At 31.9% G+C, this 21,422-nt stretch overlaps 2 protein-coding genes across 2 annotated transcripts; both read left to right on the top strand.

The window, feature by feature from the left end:
- Nucleotides 1-8,077: 8,077 nt before the first annotated feature.
- Nucleotides 8,078-11,901, top strand: LOC130943873 (uncharacterized). Its single transcript, XM_057871940.1, has 7 exons — nucleotides 8,078-8,871; nucleotides 9,632-9,689; nucleotides 10,117-10,184; nucleotides 10,424-10,537; nucleotides 10,838-10,916; nucleotides 11,027-11,098; nucleotides 11,174-11,901. Exons 1-7 carry the CDS (start codon nucleotides 8,285-8,287, stop codon nucleotides 11,219-11,221), a joined length of 1,026 nt encoding a protein of 341 aa, XP_057727923.1. The 5' UTR covers nucleotides 8,078-8,284; the 3' UTR covers nucleotides 11,222-11,901.
- Nucleotides 11,902-16,503: 4,602 nt separating this feature from the next.
- Nucleotides 16,504-21,217, top strand: LOC130945018 (choline transporter protein 1). Its single transcript, XM_057873670.1, has 10 exons — nucleotides 16,504-16,799; nucleotides 17,382-17,734; nucleotides 17,814-17,959; nucleotides 18,333-18,516; nucleotides 18,608-18,681; nucleotides 18,782-18,895; nucleotides 19,054-19,410; nucleotides 19,837-20,097; nucleotides 20,301-20,528; nucleotides 20,722-21,217. The coding sequence occupies exons 1-10, from the start codon at nucleotides 16,615-16,617 to the stop codon at nucleotides 20,914-20,916; spliced, it is 2,097 nt and encodes a 698-aa protein (XP_057729653.1). The 5' UTR covers nucleotides 16,504-16,614; the 3' UTR covers nucleotides 20,917-21,217.
- Nucleotides 21,218-21,422: the final 205 nt, after the last annotated feature.

Here is a 21,422-nt window from a genome sequence, read left to right as displayed (position 1 = left end):
TGCATAGACTTTCTTTCTCTTTTTATTAGTTGAGTAAAGTATCATTTTTGTCCCCAATATTTGGGGTAAATCCTATTTGTATTCCTAACGTTTAAATCGTCCTATTTGTATCCCTAACGTTTGTAAAAGTGATTCAATGTTATCGTGTCGTCAATTACACATCATGAATGCTTTAGTTTGAATTTAAAAATCTCTTCTTAAAGTTATAATACAAATGTCTGTGATAGAATCGATGATCCACTCCGAAAAATAGCTCATCAAAAGTTGAAACTAATTCCTACAACATTTTACATAATTCACTTTTCTAGGGACATAATTGAATCTAAACACAAATAGTGGGTATAATATTAAAATCGAATACATCCAAGTGAGGCATAATTAAGAATGAATACATCCAAGTGAGAATAATTAAAAAATATAATCTGATTTGTTAGTATAATTGATAGTAGGATAACATTGAATTACTTTTATAAATGTCAGGGATACAAATAGGACGATTTAAATGTTAGAGATACAAATAAGACTTACCCAAACGTTAGGACAAAAACGATCCTTTACTCTTATTAGTTTTATGATATTTTTTTCTTTAGAGTTAATATTGTTGAAAAAAATTGAGGTTCGGACAAAAACTTGTCTAATAATAGAATTACCAAAATAATTTTTTTTACCTATGCAATTAAATGGAAACACTAAACATATTTCAAACAGCAACTTCAATAGCAAAAATTAAAATATTAGACATCAGAATTTTTATCATGAAAAGATTCCTTAAAAAAGAATAAAAAATTCACAAAATCTAATCCAATAAAATTTTTTATTATTAAAATAATAAGTACACAATTAATCTTTTTAATAACACTAGGATATTTTAATAATCAATAAAATATATCATTAATGGAATAATCAACATAAATTTTTTATAAAATATATGGCTTAAAAAAATAATATAAATAATAAATTATATTTTAATATTTATTTTTACACTAAAAATAACATACTAAAATTTTATAAAAAATAAAATAAATTTATCAACTCAATAAAAAGTAAAAACACGTTAGAACTAATTAAGCTTGTTTGGATGCCATTATTTCGATAAAGAAAGATATTTTTTCAATAAAAAATATCTTTATTTATTTTTTAGCGTTTTTAACAAATTTCTAATAGTAAAAATAAAAGTACTAGAAAAACAAAAAAATATCTTTTTTGAAAAACTGTTATTTACATCTTTTTTAAAAGATCTTTTTTCTTTAAAAAAAGATATTTTTTATGTAATAAATAAACAAAAAAAAATATTTTTATATTATTATATCCAAACATAATTGATAAATAAAAAGATCTTTTTGCATAAAATATTCAAACAAAAAATTACTTTTATTTTTACTATTATTTTTTTTCTTCTTTTCTTCAACGTTGTTCTCTCTCACTCTCTCGTTTTTTTCCCCTTAAAAAATAGAGACACTCTCTCTTCTTCACGTGGCTTTAAGCCATTTTTTTTAAATGTAATAAGTTCTATTTGAATAGAGAATTTATCAACAAATATTAATCAAATTCTATAGTATAAAAATTTTGATATTATATTATAATAAAAATTAGATAGATCTAACTCAATTATAAAAAATAGTTTATAAAATGATAGATATTTCAATTTTAAACTCTCTAAAACCTTATTTTTAATAGGTGTAATCTGTAATAATAGACAAAAACTCAATTAAGAATAAGAAATTTACAAGCAACCAAAAATAATAAAACTTTTCGATGTCAAAGGAGTGATAGTGAAGTTAAACATTGAAATGTCCATACGAATTCAATGAAATCAAATTTTGCCAAATCAAGATACGTGACTATCTACCTTGATCATTGACCACCGCTTCATTGAACAATATTATTCCAAACTTGCTGCGCCGTTTCCATAGAATAATGCTTAACTTCTTGACTTCTTCCTCTTCATTCACTCCTGAGTGTGCATGCATGTATATACGTGTGTGTATGCTTATATGTACATTTACTATTCATAATTATTATTGGACCGAATTGAATCCAGAATTCAAATTGGAGTTTGTTGCTGCAAGCTAAGCCTGCAAGGTTTTCGAATATCAAAAAGCGATTGACTAATTCAGTACGTAACTACCAAAAAAGACTCTGTTGTCATGTTACATCATTCAAGGCATATTTTATGTTGATAAGATAAGATCATATCTGCATGCTGAGGACTGAGGAGTGGAAATTAAATATATTAATGGAGCATATGCATGTGTTTGTTAGTGATCTTAGCCATATATTCTACTTACGTTTCTCTCTTGTTCAACTATATATATATAAATAGATCTCACTCATTGATCACCCAGTAAGTTTGTTTCTTCACTACACATATATAGCATATTAATATATAAGTGAATCAGTACAAAAACGAACGATAATAATGGAGAAGAAAATGGCTGGATTCTGCATCTTTTTCCTCGTTCTCTTTCTTGCTCGTATGTCATCATCACTTTTTAATTTCTTCGTTATTTATTCTCTCTAGCTATTTCGTTCCTTATATATATAATATCAAAAATTTTATTTATACACTAAAAATTAATCACCAATATATTTATATATAAATATATATCAATTAAATATAATTAATATAATATATTTTTGTATTTCTTTTAAAAATTATAATAAACTATCTTTCCTATCCATAAAGATTAAGAAAACTGACAAACTTATCTATAGATAATGAGCTAAACTAATACTTATTGGGAAAGAATTGTCCAAACATGTTATGCTACTATAATATAAGATTGTTTTTGCATAACGGAATTGTTAAGTACTTGTTAGATTTTTTTTTTTTGACTATTTACCATTTAGTAATTTATATGAATTATTTGTTTTTAATTAATTGTTATTTTTTAAAAAAAATAAGTAAAAATAGTATTTCTCTTCTGCAATTATTCCATGATATTTTGAAAAATTCGAACATCTCATATAAATATATAGAGAAATAGGAATTTATTAGAAGTGGAATAGTTTTACGTTTAACACATTTTTATTAAGAGTCTCTTTTTAATTTTACATGATTTTTTTTTCATAATTTTTTTCTCCTTTTATTGTTACTTTGTTGAAATTTTGTTAGGATTAATTAAAATTAAATAATTCTAAATTTTTTAAATCATAAAAACTCTAATATCATAGTATGATATTATTTAAAAAAAATTGATAGAATAATATATATATATATATATATATATATATATATATATATATATATATATATATATATAAATGTTTATATTTTTAATGGTACAAAACTAATTTTGTTTATTTATGAATAAATTACCAAATAAAGGCTCTGAACTTTAATAGTAGAATTTATAATTTATTTTATAAAATTATATAAATTTAAACTCATAAAAAAGTTTAAATTATATATTAATAAGATGGTAACGTATTTACTGTGATAAGCATGCAGAGGAATATGGCGTGGAGGGAAAGGTGTGTTTGAACCTAAGTGACAAATTCAAGGGACCGTGTTTGGGTACAAAGAACTGCGATCATCACTGCAGGGACATAGAGCACTTGCTCAGCGGAGTTTGCAGGGACGATTTCCGCTGCTGGTGCAACAGAAACTGTTAAAACGACTACTCCATCATCATCAAACCTCTAAAACCCCCATATAATAATAATCATAATAATAATAATAATAATAATAAATGCTTAGCTTGCATTATATTGGATCCCCACGATGCGTTAGACGCATGCACCTAGCTAGCTACTTTACATATGCAAGAGCATGTACTCGATCTTCGTGCATAACAGATATGAGTTATGTACTTCTTATGTATGTCAAATAATAATAATAAATAAGTCTTGTTATAAGAATTTAATTCTGTTTAATTTTGATAGTACGTACATACGTCGTCGGTATAAAGAAGTTATCTAATTACATTAGTAAAATAATTATTTTTTTTTATATTTACTGCATGCATATATAGTTATAAAATAAAAAAGAATAATTATAGAAAATATTTTATAATATATGTATATTAGAATTAAATTTCTATTAATTATAAATCATGATCATGAAATTAAACAAAATATCGTTGTCAATTTTGTTAAAGGAATCCTAGGTTGCATGACGAAAATCAGGATTTTGCTACGCTTTTGAAGCGTGGCAAAAAGTTAAAAAAGCATAGCGATAATTTTTTGCTATGTTTTTTTGAGTTACTTGCACGTTTTTGAAAGGGTTACATTTGTAAGGCTGCCAATTGTTTTATTGTCACGTTTTTTTTGTCAGTATCAAAATTCTAAAAATCAGACCGATTATCAAACCGCTTTAGTAATTGATTTACTGATTTATTAATCCAACCAGTCTAACTGTGATTTAACCGAAAAAATCGTTTTAAAATAAAATAATTTTTAAATTATAAATAAACAGTCTAAAAAAATACAAATATCAAAATATTATTCAAACTTTAATGGCATTAGGTATATCATTTGATGACTAAGTTTAATTTTTATTATTGCATAATAACATAATACTTATAATTTATATGAAAAAATAAGATAGTAAATCAAAAACAAAACTTTTTTCCATATTCACTATTTAGAAACTCATATATCAAACTCAAACAAAGACAAATAAATTAATCTGAAAATTAAGATATTTATAATAATGCATAATGTAACATAATTTGTGAAGTTACACACAAAGGTCACTCTTGATACCCAAATAAAAGGGTATTTATAGAACATTATTCGTATTTCTTAGTCCTAGTATAAACATCCTAAAATATAACAGTAAGACAGAACAATTATCTTATATAAAAATCACAACACAAAATAACAATGAGAAAAAAGTAAAGAAAGATCTGAAATTCCGTTTCTAATGAATCATAAAACTGTGTATGTGTTTGTATTGAAGGAATGATCATCGAAGCCGTTTCCAAAACAAGCTCAATCAGTATTTATACAAGAGGAAAAACTATAATACTAGACTAGCTTATATAACTGCATTCTATGCTAACTAATTCAGCGGCTAAATTGAAATCTTGGTCAATTTTAATTATTGACTTGGTCTTTTCTCTATCAAGCAGCATAGCAGAACACGCATCCTAATCAATAATCAATAAATCATTCAATTTAAACATAATTAACTCACAAAACATACACAACAGCACATCACTATATATAAAAAAAAATAAGAAAACACAACAAAACAACACAGCAAAATAGCCATAGCTAATCAATAATCAATTAAATCATTTAATTTAAGAATAATTAAGTCATTAAGACAGTCACAATCTAAACACAATTGAGTCACAACATAAAACAAAAAACAGCAAATTAACAAGATTAACCAGTGAACTAAAGCAACTAACTCAGCACAATTTTAATAAAAATTAACCAGCAAAATAAATCAACTAATCATTCAATGATTCAATCCAAAACAAGAAAACAGAACATAATACAGCTAGATTTAATTTTCAATCTGAGTAGCATTAGCAGAATCCCAGAAAAAAAATATTATGAGCAAAGAATGAAGAAAAGAGAACAAAAATTAAAAAAATAAAGCCATTGCCTTCGTTCTGAGCGGTCTGAGCAGAAGGCAGGAGCAGACAACGTCGATGGTAGAGAACGATGACTAGGAGCTAACAGCGGTTCTTTTTTGGAGAACGCTGACGGAAAAAAGAGAGGAGCCCTTGACTACGACGGATGGTGTGGGTGGCTCACTCCTTGCAGCGGTGATGCTAGAGTTTCCGTTTTTGTTTGGGGAGAAGGAAGGAGATAAAAGAAACCGGAGAAGGGGCTCTAGGGTTAGGAGGAGAGGCTTCTGTGCTTCACATGTGGTCCTGATTGCGACGGACAGCAGTGGAGGCTTACTTCTTGTGGCTTGCGGCGGTCAGGCTAGGGCTAGGGATTTACTGTTTTGGTTTGGTACTTTCAGAGGGGGTGCACGAATGATTGGGGTCGTTTACTTAGAACCGGCCGGTTACCAGTCTAGTCCAACCGGCCTGTTTTCAACCGGTTCAACAGTTTTTGAACAGTTCTCTTAACCCACGGTTATAGACAGCGGACCGGATCGCTTTCATCGGCGATTTTCGGTTAAATCAGTTCGACCAACCGGTCCAATCTGGTTTTTAGAATCATGGTCGGCACGCTTTTATTTATTGCCACACTTTTAAACGTAGCCATATGTGTAATCTTATAGCTACGCTTTTGAAGCGTGCCAATAACCAAAAATACAGCTATACTTTTAAAACGTGCCACTAGCTGAAGATATAACTATACTTTTGAAGCGTGGCAATAGTCGAAGATATGGATATGCTTTTAAAGCGTAGCTATATCGTTTTTAAATTAAAAAAAATCCTGGTATATCTTTATCGAATTAAGTTATATATATTCCTCTAAACGAAGTTTATACACACGCTTCCTTCTTATTAAGTACTGTTCATACCCTGACCCAACGATAAGGCCAGGTCCCAACAAAAGGCCCAACCCAAAAAGGTTGAGCTTCGCCTTGTACCGACCTCCTCCCTATGAAGTCGGTTCCTATCACGACTAACCCTAAAGAAGTCGGGAACGAAGATTAGCTGGCAGATAATCACTCATTCAAATGAGTAACTGCCCCTAAAATCTCTCTACCCACTTCCAGGAGCCATATCTCAACCTCCCTAAGATAAAGGAACGGTTATCCACCTTAAAAGGCGGAACTACTTCAGCGGTGGTTATTGGTTCACCACTATAAATACCCTGACACCCCTCAGGTATCTCTAAGTCTCAATACTCTCTAGACCTGCTTACACTCTTGCTGACTTAGGCATTGGAGTGTCTTTGCAGGTACCACCCCCATTCTTTCACGCACACAAGTCGGGCGGAGGCCCCCAAAGTGCAGATCCACTCGAAGGCCTCCTCTTTCAAACGATTGGGCCAACCAACGTCATCCAATCCATTAATTTCCGGTTACCCATTGTAACAAGTACCAACTCCAATTAACTTCAGCTGTTATAAAAAATTACAATAAGAGCACATCATTCCATGCAAATTGCAAAACAAAGAACTAGAATATAAATCATTAATGCGTGCTTGTCCATCCATTCCATAATCATAGTCAAGCGACTTTAATATAATTTTTTTATTAAATAAGGTTGGGTTTAGTTTAGAGTATTAGTTAAAGTAATTTAGAGTTAAATTTATGTAAAGTATGTTAATTTAGAGTTAATTAGGATTTTAGGTTTATGTTAAGTAGTTAATTATGTAGATTTACAATTTAGAGTTTATTGAACTAGTTCAGAGTAACTAGTTTCATTTAATTTTTATAATTATTTTTACAAATTTTATTAATTTTAATAATTATTTTTAATTTTTACTAACTTCATTTATGTTTTAGGACTTTATTTTTGTTTGAACGTTGTGTAATTTTGTAGACTTTTTATAGAATTTAATAGCATATTATTATATCTATACTTATATTGACATTTACATTAAATGTATTAAAAATACACACATAACTTTGAGGTCGCGCACAGAAGTCTCAGCGAACGAGGAACAATAGGAACGCTTCCATCGCATCCGTTGTGGATTCTGATATTATTTGGTATCAGACCGTATCCGAACCGCAAAAAAATAGCGGGATCATTCTTCCTCGGTAATTTTCGCACATCCATCTTCATGTTGACCACTAATTTTATAGATTTGCACGACGTAAATTTGAGTGAATAGGTCCATAGCCTAACCGAGAGCGTACAGGATCAGGATTACAAGTTCTATTTGACCGAGAAATACAAAGTTACAAAATTAACTTCTGTTAGCATTATCTCAATATAATAATAAAATTCTCATGAGAAGATATTTGAACTGAATTCACCTAAGAGTTCACTACTTGGGCCTGAAGTGGAGCATAGTCCATAAATGTTTACTGAAAAATGAAGAAATCCGTCCAAAAACACCTCTTTTTTTTTTGGGTATTTTACACCATACACCCATACACACTCACACACACCACTACTATTATGGGTTCTATAACCTTCTGGGCTTAGTCAGGATTCGAACCTTTGTGCAGCTTCTTGTCAGGCAGCAGATTCTACCACTAGCTCCAAGCCTCGGCTGCGTCCAAAAACACCTTAAAAGTGAAGGAACGGAACTATGATTGGGCCATAGATCAAGCCCATATAATAAGAATCCACTAGATAGCACCTTTTTCTCTAATCCCCGTTTTTTTAATTCCGAGTCATCAACTCACTAAACTCGTTCTTGACTCGACTCACCGCGACGCCAGAAGCTCGGAGGAACAGAAACGGAAACAATGTCGTCGAGAGACACCAACGGAGGCGCTCTGCCGACGAAGAAGCTGGCAAGCTTAGAGAGAGGCGAAGAAGACGATTCTCCACCATCGTCGAAGAGAGATTCCCAGAAAGCGCGGGAAGATTCGGAATCAGACTCGGAAACGGAGAGAAAGCACAAGAGCAGTTTGAGGAGGAAATCGCGACGAGATAGTTCGGATTCAGAGGATGAGAAATCGCGTAGGAGGAAGAGGAAGTCGCGGAGGAGGTACAGCAGCGACGAGAGCTCCGATTCCGGTTCGGATTCGGAGGAGGGAGAGTCGGAGAGTTCAGGTTCGGAGTATTCGGATTCGGAGTCGGAGAGCGAAGGAGAGAGGAGGGAGAGGAAGAGGAGAGAGAAGCGAAGGAGGAGAGAGAAGGAGGAAGAGCGAGAGAGGAGGAAGAGGAAGAGGGAGAAAGAGAAGAAGAGAAGGAAGAAGGAGAAGGAGGAGGAGAGAAGGAAGAAGGAGAAGCGGAAGATGAAGAAGAAAGAGAAGAAGGAGAGAGGGAAGAAAGGTGCAGTCACAAATTTGTGGGGAAAATATGGTGTCATAAGAGAAACTGATATGTGGTAAGTGATTTATTAAATTTTTTGGCATTTTTTTTTTCTTTTCTATCTCGTATTTCCTTGTTGATTAATTTGATTCGAAGATATGTATGAATTACTTAGGATGTATAGGATTGAATATGTAGTTACTGGGGTTGAAATTATATAAGGTTGTAGAAGATTGAAAAATGATGAATTCGAGCATTGATCATTGTTGGAGTTGGACTATTAGAATTTCTATATGAAGTTGTCAACAATGTGAGATTGGAGAATCGGTATAACTAATAGTAGCATTCATAGTTGTTCTATTGACTAGAAAATATTCTGAGATTATGGAGTGAACTGAAAGTAAACAATTCCACCAAAGAATTTCAGTGAACTATACTATATGTTTGTCATATGTGATCATGGTGAGCAAGCTGCCTATGCAATCATAAGAAAGATTAAAATGTGGCAGTAGTTTACTTCCTTCGTTTCAATAAATGTTGCTTTGGATATACCAATTTGTTTAAAGAGACATTTACTTTGAAACAGAGAGCATTGTTTAGGAGCACTATTAAGCCTGATAGCATGTTGAATTAATGTTAGTTTCATCCTTGAGAAAACTTGTTGAAGGTCTCTGGTTTGTGGAGTGATTATTAAAGTTAAGTAGATTTTGTTGAAGTAACATGCTTGCATTTTCAGTTGAATCTGCATTTAATAACTACACCTGATTTAGCTTGTATATGTTGTGAATTAAAGGGTCTCGTCTTCTCTTCTGTGAGTGATGTTATGAATATTACAGGACCAAACGACCAGAGTTCACTGCATGGTTGGCAGAAGTAAAGCAGGTAAATATTTCAGTCTACTTTCCATTTTATGCAACCTAATTCTTAAAAACATATATGATATCTTGTCGTCATGTTGTGTTTTTCTCATGTTGTCAAAAATTATTCGGTTTCTTGGGAAATGTTTTCCAAATTCTTCTTCATGAGATATTGATCTTGTTTCCATTATAGCAGTGACATTGATAAAATTTTCATAACTATTTAGACTACGTATCTTTCTTGCCTGCCTATTGGACTTGGCTGCTGTCTTAATTTACACATAGGCATGGTCATATGGACCATACTATATTGTAATCCTGGGGGTGGGGGTAGGTAGAGAGAGAGAGAAAAGGAGGGGGGGGGGGGGGGGGGGGGGAGGGGGAAAAGCACATAAACTTGCTTTGTGTTATAGAACTGTTTGGTTCAAGTGTTTACATTCGGTTCTTTGTTAATTTAATGTAAGACAATTTTTCAAATTCTGGTGTGCAGATTCATGGAGGATCACAACACAGCTACCTTCCCTTCCAAAAAGTAAGCTCATGCAGAGTTATACTTTAACTCATTTAAATTTGAACAGGCCTCTGCATGCTTTTGTAGATAAGAAGTAATCTTTGCTCTTGAGTCTGCTAATTGTAAATTTGGGGATGTTTTTGTCCTTCAGTTACATTGTCATCTTCTTAAACTCCTCGTTGTGCAATGTTGACATGGATTTGAATGAATTTTTCTGTATACTTGTTGGGATTGACAACTGGTTCAATATTTATTGGCAGGTACTACAACCTCGATGCTTATTACAGGCGTCAAATGGAAAAGGATATGAAGAAAGGTATTAAGAAGGTCCGGGCATCAGAACGTACTGTTTTTAACGATGAAGAACAGCGCAGGTATGTGTCATCCTACATGTGGATTTTGTTATTGGCATTTTAAATTGATTCTATTTGTCTAAGCTTTTCCTCTAAACTTACACTGCACCTGGTTTTATTTGATTTATGAAGCGGAAAATTTTACTCTCATTGTTTTATGCATAGGATTTTCTCAATCTGTTTGTTTGACTTTGTCAACTGTTTTTCATTTGCACAAAATCAGAAAATCTACACCATCCAGGCATATAGTAGTTTATATGATTTAACATTAAATTCCTTTATTTTCATTATAGCATGATCATTTTTTCATTGCCACTGCAGGCAAGAATTGTTGCAAGCACGTGAAAAGCATAAGGAAGAGCAAGTGATTGCTTTGAAGCACTCTATGCAAAGTGGAATGGTTAGTTTTTACCAGATTGCTTTTTTATGTTGATGTGGCTCCTATTCTTAGATTACTTTGTTGATGTCAAGGTCCTTTTTTTCTCACACTTTCTGGGCTGTCATTTACAGGCACAGGCAATGAAAGAGCAAGCTCAACTGAGGGAGGAAATGGCATACCAATACAAGCTTGGTAACTTTGAGGTGAGAATCCCAAATCACACTTCTTTGGTTGGTTTTAATGGTTCTGCTTGTTTATTTGTAATTTTGTCACTATAGGCTGCTGCTGCTATCCAGAGAAGGTTGGATCCTGATGCTGCTTTGTAGTTGGATATAGCTTCCATGAATAAATATCGAGAAAAGAGCTTTCTGATCAAAGAATTTGGTGACAGTTTCATGGCGATCATGCCTTCATGACAAACATCAATGTAGATTATGAATTGTTATGGTTATCAGGTATGAGATATGCCTGGGAGGTGGGGATGGATTTTATTTGTTCCGAAAGTTTTGTTAAAGGCTCACTGTTTGTGACTCATTTTTGCTTACTGCTATTTAGAATTTTAGATACTAGAATTTTTTAGAGGTTCTGCTTTTTAGCATGAAGTTAAGGTGGAAAAATCATGTTGTCTTGAACCGTAGATCTAAGTATAATTTGGTTGAACGTATGAGAAATGAGATATTTTTCTATATCCTAAACCCTAAAGTTGAACGACCATATATCAAAGTGAATTTTTGGCATTTTGTTTTAAGGGAAATGGAGATATATGTATATTTTCATTATTTTGAGGAAGATGGAGAATATTACTCTTTTACCGTAGATTGTTGTTGTCTTGTTGAAAGAGTGATGGTCCCCATGTGCATCCAACGATCTTAAATGGACCTCATACATTCCACACAGCTGACTATGATAAGACCATATTTAATTATTTATGTTTCCAACGGAAGTTCTTGCTTGCCAGCACCGATAGCGGGACCACATTTATTTTATTAATAACAATTAAGGTTTGATTAAATTACTATGTTCTGGTCATCATAGCGGCGCCACCAATCATATTATAATAAAGAATTTGATTAACTTGTGTCTTAAAAGATATATTTTAAAAATATAATAATAAAAATAAATATTTTTTATGGTATGCCTACTCTATGTTTTTAGGATATAAATTAGCAAAAATTTTTTATAAAAAATATAATTAAATAAATTTTTAATATATTTATTAAAAAAATAAAAAAATTTACTAATAATAATTTTAATATGTATTTTCAGTACTTAATTAACTTTTTTTAAAGTAATGCTTATATAGGCATATACATATAGCATGTCATAGTGCACGGTTATTGCCCGAATGCCCATTCTTTATTTCTGTATTTCATCCCTTTAAAAATTGTTCTTGCTGAGTTTAGCCGGTGTATAGCTCGTCCGTCGATGAATGTCTTCAAGCTTCTCGTCGGGATGAGTTATACGTCGGCAAGGAGAGAACAAGGGGGTGGGTATCTGCAAAAGACACTCCGACGCTCAAGTCAGTAAGTGTTTAAGAGGTATATAATAATTCTATGAATATAGAATGTAAGACATGAAATGAAAGTTATTATCATGTGTTATATTGTGTTTATAATAATTCTATGAATATAGAATGTATTGTTTATAATAATTCTATGAATATAGAATGTATTCTTGAGATTAGATATAGAAGGTTCTTTTTATAGGCATAAAATTGATGAATAGAATTGATGTTATGACCGTTTGGTCATTAAGATAGAAATGATGGTCATTAAGTCGGTAATGAAGGTGTCAGTTACAAACAAAAGAATGAATGATAGTTAACACCGAGTTATAACTCATAATGCATAATAAAGACTGGGTTATCATTATTCACTCATCTTTTAATCGAGTTATAACTCATTTTATTTTCTAAGCTTAGCCTGGATCATATGATCGGCGGACAAAGCTTGGGGGCTGTGATCCGTCACCTTATAACCCAGTTTTTATTATGCATTATGAGTTATAACTCGGTGTTAACTATCATTCATTCTTTTGTTTGTAACTGACACCTTCATTACCGACTTAATGACCATCATTTCTATCTTAATGACCAAACGGTCATAACATCAATTCTATTCATCAATTTTATGCCTATAAAAAGAACCTTCTATATCTAATCTCAAGAATACATTCTATATTCATAGAATTATTATAAACAATACATTCTATATTCATAGAATTATTATAAACACAATATAACACATGATAACTTTCATTTCATGTCTTACATTCTATATTCATAGAATTATTATATACCTCTTAAACACTTACTGACTTGAGCGTCGGAGTGTCTTTTGCAGGTACCCACCCCCTTGTTCTCTCCTTGCCGACGTATAACTCATCCCGACGAGAAGCTTGAAGACATTCATCGACGGACGAGCTATACACCGGCTAAACTCAGCAAGAACAATTGGCGCCGTCTGTGGGGACGAGTAAAATCATTCCCACTCCCCTTAGGTTCATAAAACTTGATTTACATTCAAATTTTTGAACCAATCTCAACAATCTTGTTTAAGATTTTAATACCTCTTATCAAATTTTAATCTATCGTAACTTTTTATAAAGTATATACTTTATACATTCAAATTGCTTCATTTTTACGTATCATAATATTCCACATCTCATAATCGATTAATGAACCAATCCGAGAATAAACTCGGCTTTCAATCAATCCGAAACGAACTCAGTTTTCAATCAATCCGAGCACAAATTCACTTATCAAATTTGCTTATTTTTTTCAAAGTTCTCTATTTACACAAGTAAAATTATATATTTTATTCAACATACTTTTACATTTATATTTTGAGTAACTAATACTTACTGATTTATTAGTTATATTCAAACCTCAATATATGTTCTATACAATAATGACATATAACAACCATGTCAATTGCATTTTTATTTCATTATGTATTATATTCTTATTGCTTAATGATTTCATTTATACAATTAAATGACAATAATGATGAGTTTAAATCTTAAATTTGATTCTATCAAAAATTAATTATATATCAATTGTATATAACTGTTACACTATTCACTTTATGCTATTAAATTTTATGTTACTATTTGTTTAATGTAAAAAATTAAACAGGCAATTTATTATTATTACACGAGGAATATCCCTCGTCATACTGTTGTAACTGCTAGAAACATTATACTAAATGTATAATTCATCAATAACTGTTATCTTATTGCTTTATTATCAAATTAAAGCATGTTCTATAAAACAAAATTCAGATATTTACATTTGACATGTATGACATTCATATATATCATATTCTTCTCTATAACTATCAACTTTTAAGGTATATTTTTCTACTTTGAACTCTTTTACTTTTACAATATATATTATTCAATATACGTTGCAATTTTGTACATATTCATTTTCTCAATTTATGTTATTAATGTCAGACCTTCACTGTAAATTGTAAATATTCAATAACTAATTGCTTTGAGAGAGAAATTTATCAATAAGTTGTTGTGGGTCGGAAAAATTCCCAAGACAATTAACCATTATATCCTCGGATCATACAATCGATTCCGTCAATGGATATCTATCTCTGAACTTTTCAGTTCATATACAATCAAATGCTAAAATTGTTCTTAAGCGGAAAAGTATCCCCCACACAACTATCTTGATTGAATGACTCTTATCACTCAATTATTTTTTGAATAAGTGCCGACATAATAACCCGACTAAGCTTGGGGGCTCACCATATCATTATTCACTCATCTTTTAATCGAGTTATAACTCATTTTATTTTCTAAGCTTAGCCTGGATCATATGATCGGCGGACAAAGCTTGGGGGCTGTGATCCGTCACCTTATAACCCAGTCTTTATTATGCATTATGAGTTATAACTCGGTGTTAACTATCATTCATTCTTTTGTTTGTAACTGACACCTTCATTACCGACTTAATGACCATCATTTCTATCTTAATGACCAAACGGTCATAACATCAATTCTATTCATCAATTTTATGCCTATAAAAAGAAACTTCTATATCTAATCTCAAGAATACATTCTATATTCATAGAATTATTATAAACAATACATTCTATATTCATAGAATTATTATAAACACAATATAACACATGATAATAACTTTCATTTCATGCCTTACATTCTATATTCATAGAATTATTATATACCTCTTAAACACTTACTGACTTGAGCGTCGGAGTGTCTTTTGCAGGTACCCACCCCCTTGTTCTCTCCTTGCCGACGTATAACTCATCCCGACGAGAAGCTTGAAGACATTCATCGACGGACGAGCTATACACCGGCTAAACTCAGCAAGAACAAAAATAAAAGTATTTTTTTTCAATTCGATATTTTTTAAGAGAAATGTTTAAAAATTATTTAAATTTATTATTTTTTATATTATTTTTAAATTTAGATTCTTTAAATTTTATTTTTTATTTGAGAAAATAGTGTATTATCCTTGAATATTTTTTTATATTTTTTTTAATTTCTTTTATAAAATATATGATGAGAGATTATATTTTATCTTTTCAAATAAAAATAACATTTAGAAGATCTAAATTTATTATTTTTAGTTATCAGTTTAATTTTTTAATATAATAATTTAACGACATATTTTTAGTATATATTTTAAATATTAATAATTAACTAATAACAAAAAATAATAATTCTGATATTTTTAAATATTTTTCGTTTTTTTTGAAAGAGTTATTAAATACAACTCTCACGACATACTCGTATCGTATGTAGTTTTTATTTTATTTTTTATTTTTTGATTTCCATTTATTTTTCTGGTTTCAGGGTATTATGTTGTAAACTATTTAAAAAAAACATTTTTTAAAATATTTTTTACAAAATAGTGAATAACAATTAACACGGCATTGTATTATGTTGTAAACTATTAAATCATAAGCACAAAGATATAAAATATAAGAAATACTAGAATATCAATATTTTTATTTATTTTACATTTAAATAAATAATAATCAATTGTTCGTTTCTTTCACTAAAAATATTAATTTGTTAGCATTTTTTTAATGAAATATTTCAACCCATCAGATGATTAGGACTTGGAAAAGTGGGATGGTTGAAGGAAAAACACTATTATTCCATCGCCCCTACCTTCACAAATCACAAGACAACGAGTCTAAAGGGGCACCCCCTTATAAGTGTTTTTTTGATGGCTGAACCCCTTAGTTTTGTTTGTGAAGCCACTAAGCCACTAAACAAGACAAGACCCTTAAAAATAGTAAAAAATATTCTCCGTCCTTGTCGCTAAAAAAGTGTCATTTAAACTTTTAGAAGTGTGTCAATTAGAGATGTAATCTAATCTAAAATAAGCCGAAGCATAAAGTAAAAGTTTAAATATTGATATACATATTACATTAAAATTTTAAAAATTATAAAATGAATACTAAAGTGAAGTGTAATGATGTAAAACACAGAAGATCTTTGCCTAAGTGAAAATTTTATAAACTATTTGTATTAATTGATATAATATTCCAAATCTAAAACCAACTAGTAAATAATAAAAAAATCTAAAACCCTTTTCTTCACCAAAGAAGCTTTCACACTCTCTAAGCTTCTACTCCACTTTTGTACCTTTTTTGTTCTCTCTCTTTCTCTCTCTCTGGAATGTTGAGCTGAAGAAAGAAGCTTGCTACTTGGAAGAAAGGTTAAGAACAAAATGAGGGGTCCTTTGGGTGCAGTCATAGGAAGATACTCATCAAGTGATGGAACCACCCCAGTTGGTGGGATCATAAGGCACAACAGAAAATGCAGCGACATTGCTGTTCTTGTTATCTTAATAGCATTCTGGATTTCCATGATTGTAAACTCTAGCTTTGGTTTCAACCAAGGGAACCCTTTGAGGTAAAGTTTCCAACTTCGTATTATTCTGCATTTTTTTAAATTCTTTTAAATTCTTTTATGGAGCTTCTGTGGTTGGAAAATTGCATTTTCTTTGAAGTGTGAGGTTTTGTAAATGGGATTCTTTTTTGGCGCTTTTTTTTATTCCTCACTTATTTAAGCCTTTGTAATGGATGACTAATTGTTGCTAATTTATGCATTTTGTTGAGTAGTTGTTTTCTTCCATGAGGTCATAGATTTTATCAATTTATGCTTATTTTAGTTTTAGTTTTCTCTAGAATTAAATTGGTATATAATTGTTAAAAAATATGTTGCATGTGTTCCTTTCTCTAAAAAATGAATGTTGGTATGCTTCAAATAAACGAACTTTTCATTTAAGCAAATAAAAGTGTTAGTTACATCATCGATTTCTTTTTTCATAGTAGAAATGCTCTTTGGATCTGTCATTATACATTCTCTTTTTCGTTGTTACTGTTGTGTAATTTGTGATCACACACCTACCAAGGCCAGTTGTGCTTGTTATTGTTGTCATTGTCATTGTTTTGTAGTCTCTAGTCTGTAATAACTGCTACTGTGACTTAATAGGCTTACTTATGGGCTGGATTATAAAGGAAATGTGTGTGGGGACAAGCATGCAGGGCTTCACGAAGTTGAGCTATTGTACTGGCTAAATCCTAATCAGGTATATCAAAGTGGATTGAAGGATAGCAAGCTAAAACTGGTCGACGCTCGCAGCATATGCTTGTTGGACTGCCCTGTACCTTCTGAAGATTCACTTAATTGGGTGTGTGATTATCCCGAAGGAGACATTCGTCTTAGTATGGATGATTGGATTGATAGCAACTATAATTATTATGAGTACCTTACACCGGAAATGAGAAACTCCTCTCTTCAACTTCAGGGCCCTTGTTATCCTGTCATATTTCCTAGTGTAAATGGTAAGGAAGACATTGTCAATAACATATATATTACGAGTTTTTGAAGTACCTGATTCTTAGATCAACAACTTTTGTCTAGTTTACTGGACTTGCCAATTCATTGCTCGTGCATCAAATGTGTCATTAAACCATTGGCAGCAGATGGGTGGAGTTAGCATCAATGAAGACATTGTTATTGATAAGTCTATTCACAAGTATATCAACGCTCGGTCAGCCGTCTTAAAGGTTAACTTCTTTCAACCATCTATATTCCTTAAAATGCATGAATACTTCCATTTCTTGCAAGCACCCTTGAACATGCCACTACAAAGATATACCAGTAGGATGGCAAAGAAATAGTGTTGAAATGTTCAGTTGACAGTTGCTTGATATGCCAAAAAGTGTCCTTGGCAGCATGAAATGCAGGAATAGAATGCAATTGAGTATAAATTAGAAGTGGCTGTTGATATGCATTCTGTTTAGAATCTTGAAACTCTACCTGTTTTCACGTTATCAAAAATCTTAAGTGTGAAACTATGAGTTGTACCCTTTCGTATGTCCTGTCATTTAGCTTCATGTCATGGTAGAATTTGTGTTTAATAATTGCTTTTATTTCCAGAGATACATGGCTGACATAGGAAAGTCATGGCCTGTGCTGATTGTTTGTGGGGGGATTATACCTCTGTTTCTATCCGTGATTTGGCTGCTGATGATTCGGTATTTTGTCACTGCAATGCCTTGGGTGACAGTGGTTTTCTTTAATCTCCTAATGGTATCAGTCACAATGTTCTACTACCTGAAAGGTTAGGATCTCTGTTGTCTGTTGAGCTATTTTATTAACCAAAATTACCATATTTCTCGAGTTGATGGTTTTTTTTACCCCATTATTTGTAGTTGGATGGATAGGAAATAATGCTATTTCCCCCATCATTGGCGAGCACGATCCTTACATTCATGTATCTGGGAGGGTAAGTATTGTTGTGGCTCACTAGTCATTCCCCGGTTATTTTATGATCTTTGGGTTGGTGGTTCTATCGTGTAAATCTTATAAACAGATTTTATTTTCAGGAGCTGACTCATCTACGCATTGGCACTATAATGATGACATTTATAACAATTGTTGCAATTCTGACATCAATTGCTATTGTCCGACGCATCCTTATGGGAACTTCTGTTCTTAAGGCAAGCATAAATTCATTCAACACTTCTAACTTACAGTGTGGTGATTACAGCAATGTTAAAGTCATTAGTAACTTTGAAATGAATAATGATGATGTGGCATTGTTTATGCCATGTTACAAAACCAATCTAATTGAATTTAATGTAAATTGTTCTCACAGGTTGCTGCAAAAGTGATAGGAGAAGTTCGAGCACTCATCACTTTTCCGGTCATACCGTATTGTATTCTTGCAGTGTTCTACATGTTCTGGATTTCTGCTGCTCTCCATTTGTTCAGCTCTGGTCAGGTTGTTCAAAACAACTGCAATTCTAATTGCTGTGCATATGATCTCCTTGAGAAAAAGGTGAACTGTGATCGTTGTTGCGGATATAGCATTCGTTACACACCACATATTGGAATCGCCATCCTTTTTCATCTATTTGGGTGTTACTGGGCCACACAATTCTTCATAGCATGCTCATCAACAGTGATTGCTGGATCTGTTGCCTCTTATTATTGGGCACGTGGTGAAAATTCTGTAAGTCACACTGTCACAGTACCTTGCAAGAATTTGTTCGAACAAATCTACTTAAACTTAAATGAGATTCATCAATATGTAGTTCCAGTCTTAGCATGGATTTAGTATTTGGCTCATGCTTGTTGATCAGAACAAGCTGTGTTAGTATAGGATTATAAATTGTTTTTATCTTATTGACTATCACAATACTGCTGTGAAAGTGGGACTAACCACAATGTTAACCTGCTTGAGTCAAGTAAAGACAATTTTGCAGCCTCATAAAGTTAAAGAACAAATTTAGATCATACTTACCAATTGCTGAACTTGTTTATTGGACTGATTTGAATTGGATTAATAATTGGTTAAACACTTCAACTTTTATTTTCTTACTAGTTACAAAATTCTATCTTGTATGTTATTTAAAATAGTTCATCTTTCTCTGTGCAGCAAGAAATCCCTCTTCTGTCAGTCATTTCCTCCATGAAGAGGCTTATGCGTTACAATCTGGGTTCTGTGGCTCTTGGCTCTCTGACTGTATCATTTGTAGAGTCGATCCGCCTTTTGCTTGAATCCATGCGTCGCAAACTAAAAGTCTCCAGTTATGAGCCTGACAACTGGATTGGCAAGGCTGCATACCGATCTTCTCAATTTTTTCTAAGGTGTATTGGATGGATCATCAAATCAGTGAATCGAAATGCATACATAATCGTAAGTCTTGTCATTCTTCCATAAAGCAAATCTTTATGCATGCATTAGTACTCTCTTTTTTATCTTCAAGTTTGGAGAGGCTCGGTCACATCTTGATCTTTGTTGCACTCCTTGATACATAGTATATTATTACCTTTTTTTATTTTTAGGTCTTTCTCTTCCTGTCCCTGCATTTAACTAGAGTATTTGCTTGACAAATGCAGATTGCTATAACAGGTGAAAGTTTCTTCAGATCTTCTGCTATTGCAACAGAATTGATTATGAGTAACATCCTGCGGATCGGGCGTGTCAATGTGATTGGAGATGTTATTTTGTTCCTTGGAAAACTATGTGTTAGTCTCTCAAGTGCTGTTTTTGCATTCCTTATGTTGGATACACACAAGTATAGAGCTGCACATAACAAGATCACATCCCCACTCTTGCCTGTTCTGGTATGTTTTCTATGATATATAATAAAATGAGTATGGCACGGAGATGAATTATTATTTAAAACTAAGTATAAGATATGATGATTCAACTTTCAGTTATGAACACCATAGTTTTTGAGTCCAAGGAAACGGATCATTAGTATTTCAAGTTTTCAACAGTGTTTATCGGAACCTCATTTGGATTCTGTGTATGCAGGTTTGCTGGGTTCTTGGGTACATTGTCGCAACGCTTTTCTTTGGAGTTGTCGAGATGTCAATTGATACCATCATTCTCTCATACTGCCAGGATTCAGAAGAGAATGGAACAGCACAGTATGCTCCACCCCTTCTCATGGAAACTCTCAACAATGACCAAAATGAGACGCAAAGGCTTACACAAGGATCCCAATGAAATATGCCCCATGGTTTATTTTTATCAGTGATGATTCTCAACACGGCTTCAATATTTAGGATCATTCTAAGGTGCTCATTTTTACCACCTTAGTTTTGTTCTCCCCGTGTATGTGTATATGTATATGTTAGTATGTGCACAAGTTACAAGTAGCTGTTTAAGCAAGTTGTAATTTTTGACAAATGAGATTGTGCTAGAGTATCATGTTTTGGGAACAAAAAGAACATATTCAATGCAAAAGTTAGCATTGCTTAAAATATTCCTAAAAAATGCACCATGTAATGAAATTACGGAGATTATGAAAAGCAAGTCAAATAGAGTTTAATTTAAGAAATGTAATGCCAATGCAACACCAAACTTGTCCCTCCGGTAGAGATTCCTGTCTGTTCTCCAAAATATGTTAAATATTTAAAATTTAAATTATCCTTAACTATAATTCATAATTCAAGTTTGTATATATAAAGTAATTTTACACGTGTATTTAATTATATAAGGTCATATTAATA

The sequence above is a fragment of the Arachis stenosperma genome, chromosome 8 (genome assembly GCF_014773155.1).
Source record: "Arachis stenosperma cultivar V10309 chromosome 8, arast.V10309.gnm1.PFL2, whole genome shotgun sequence".
In the NCBI taxonomy this organism is placed as follows: Eukaryota; Viridiplantae; Streptophyta; class Magnoliopsida; order Fabales; family Fabaceae; genus Arachis; species Arachis stenosperma.
This window is presented reverse-complemented; position numbering and strand designations above follow the sequence as displayed.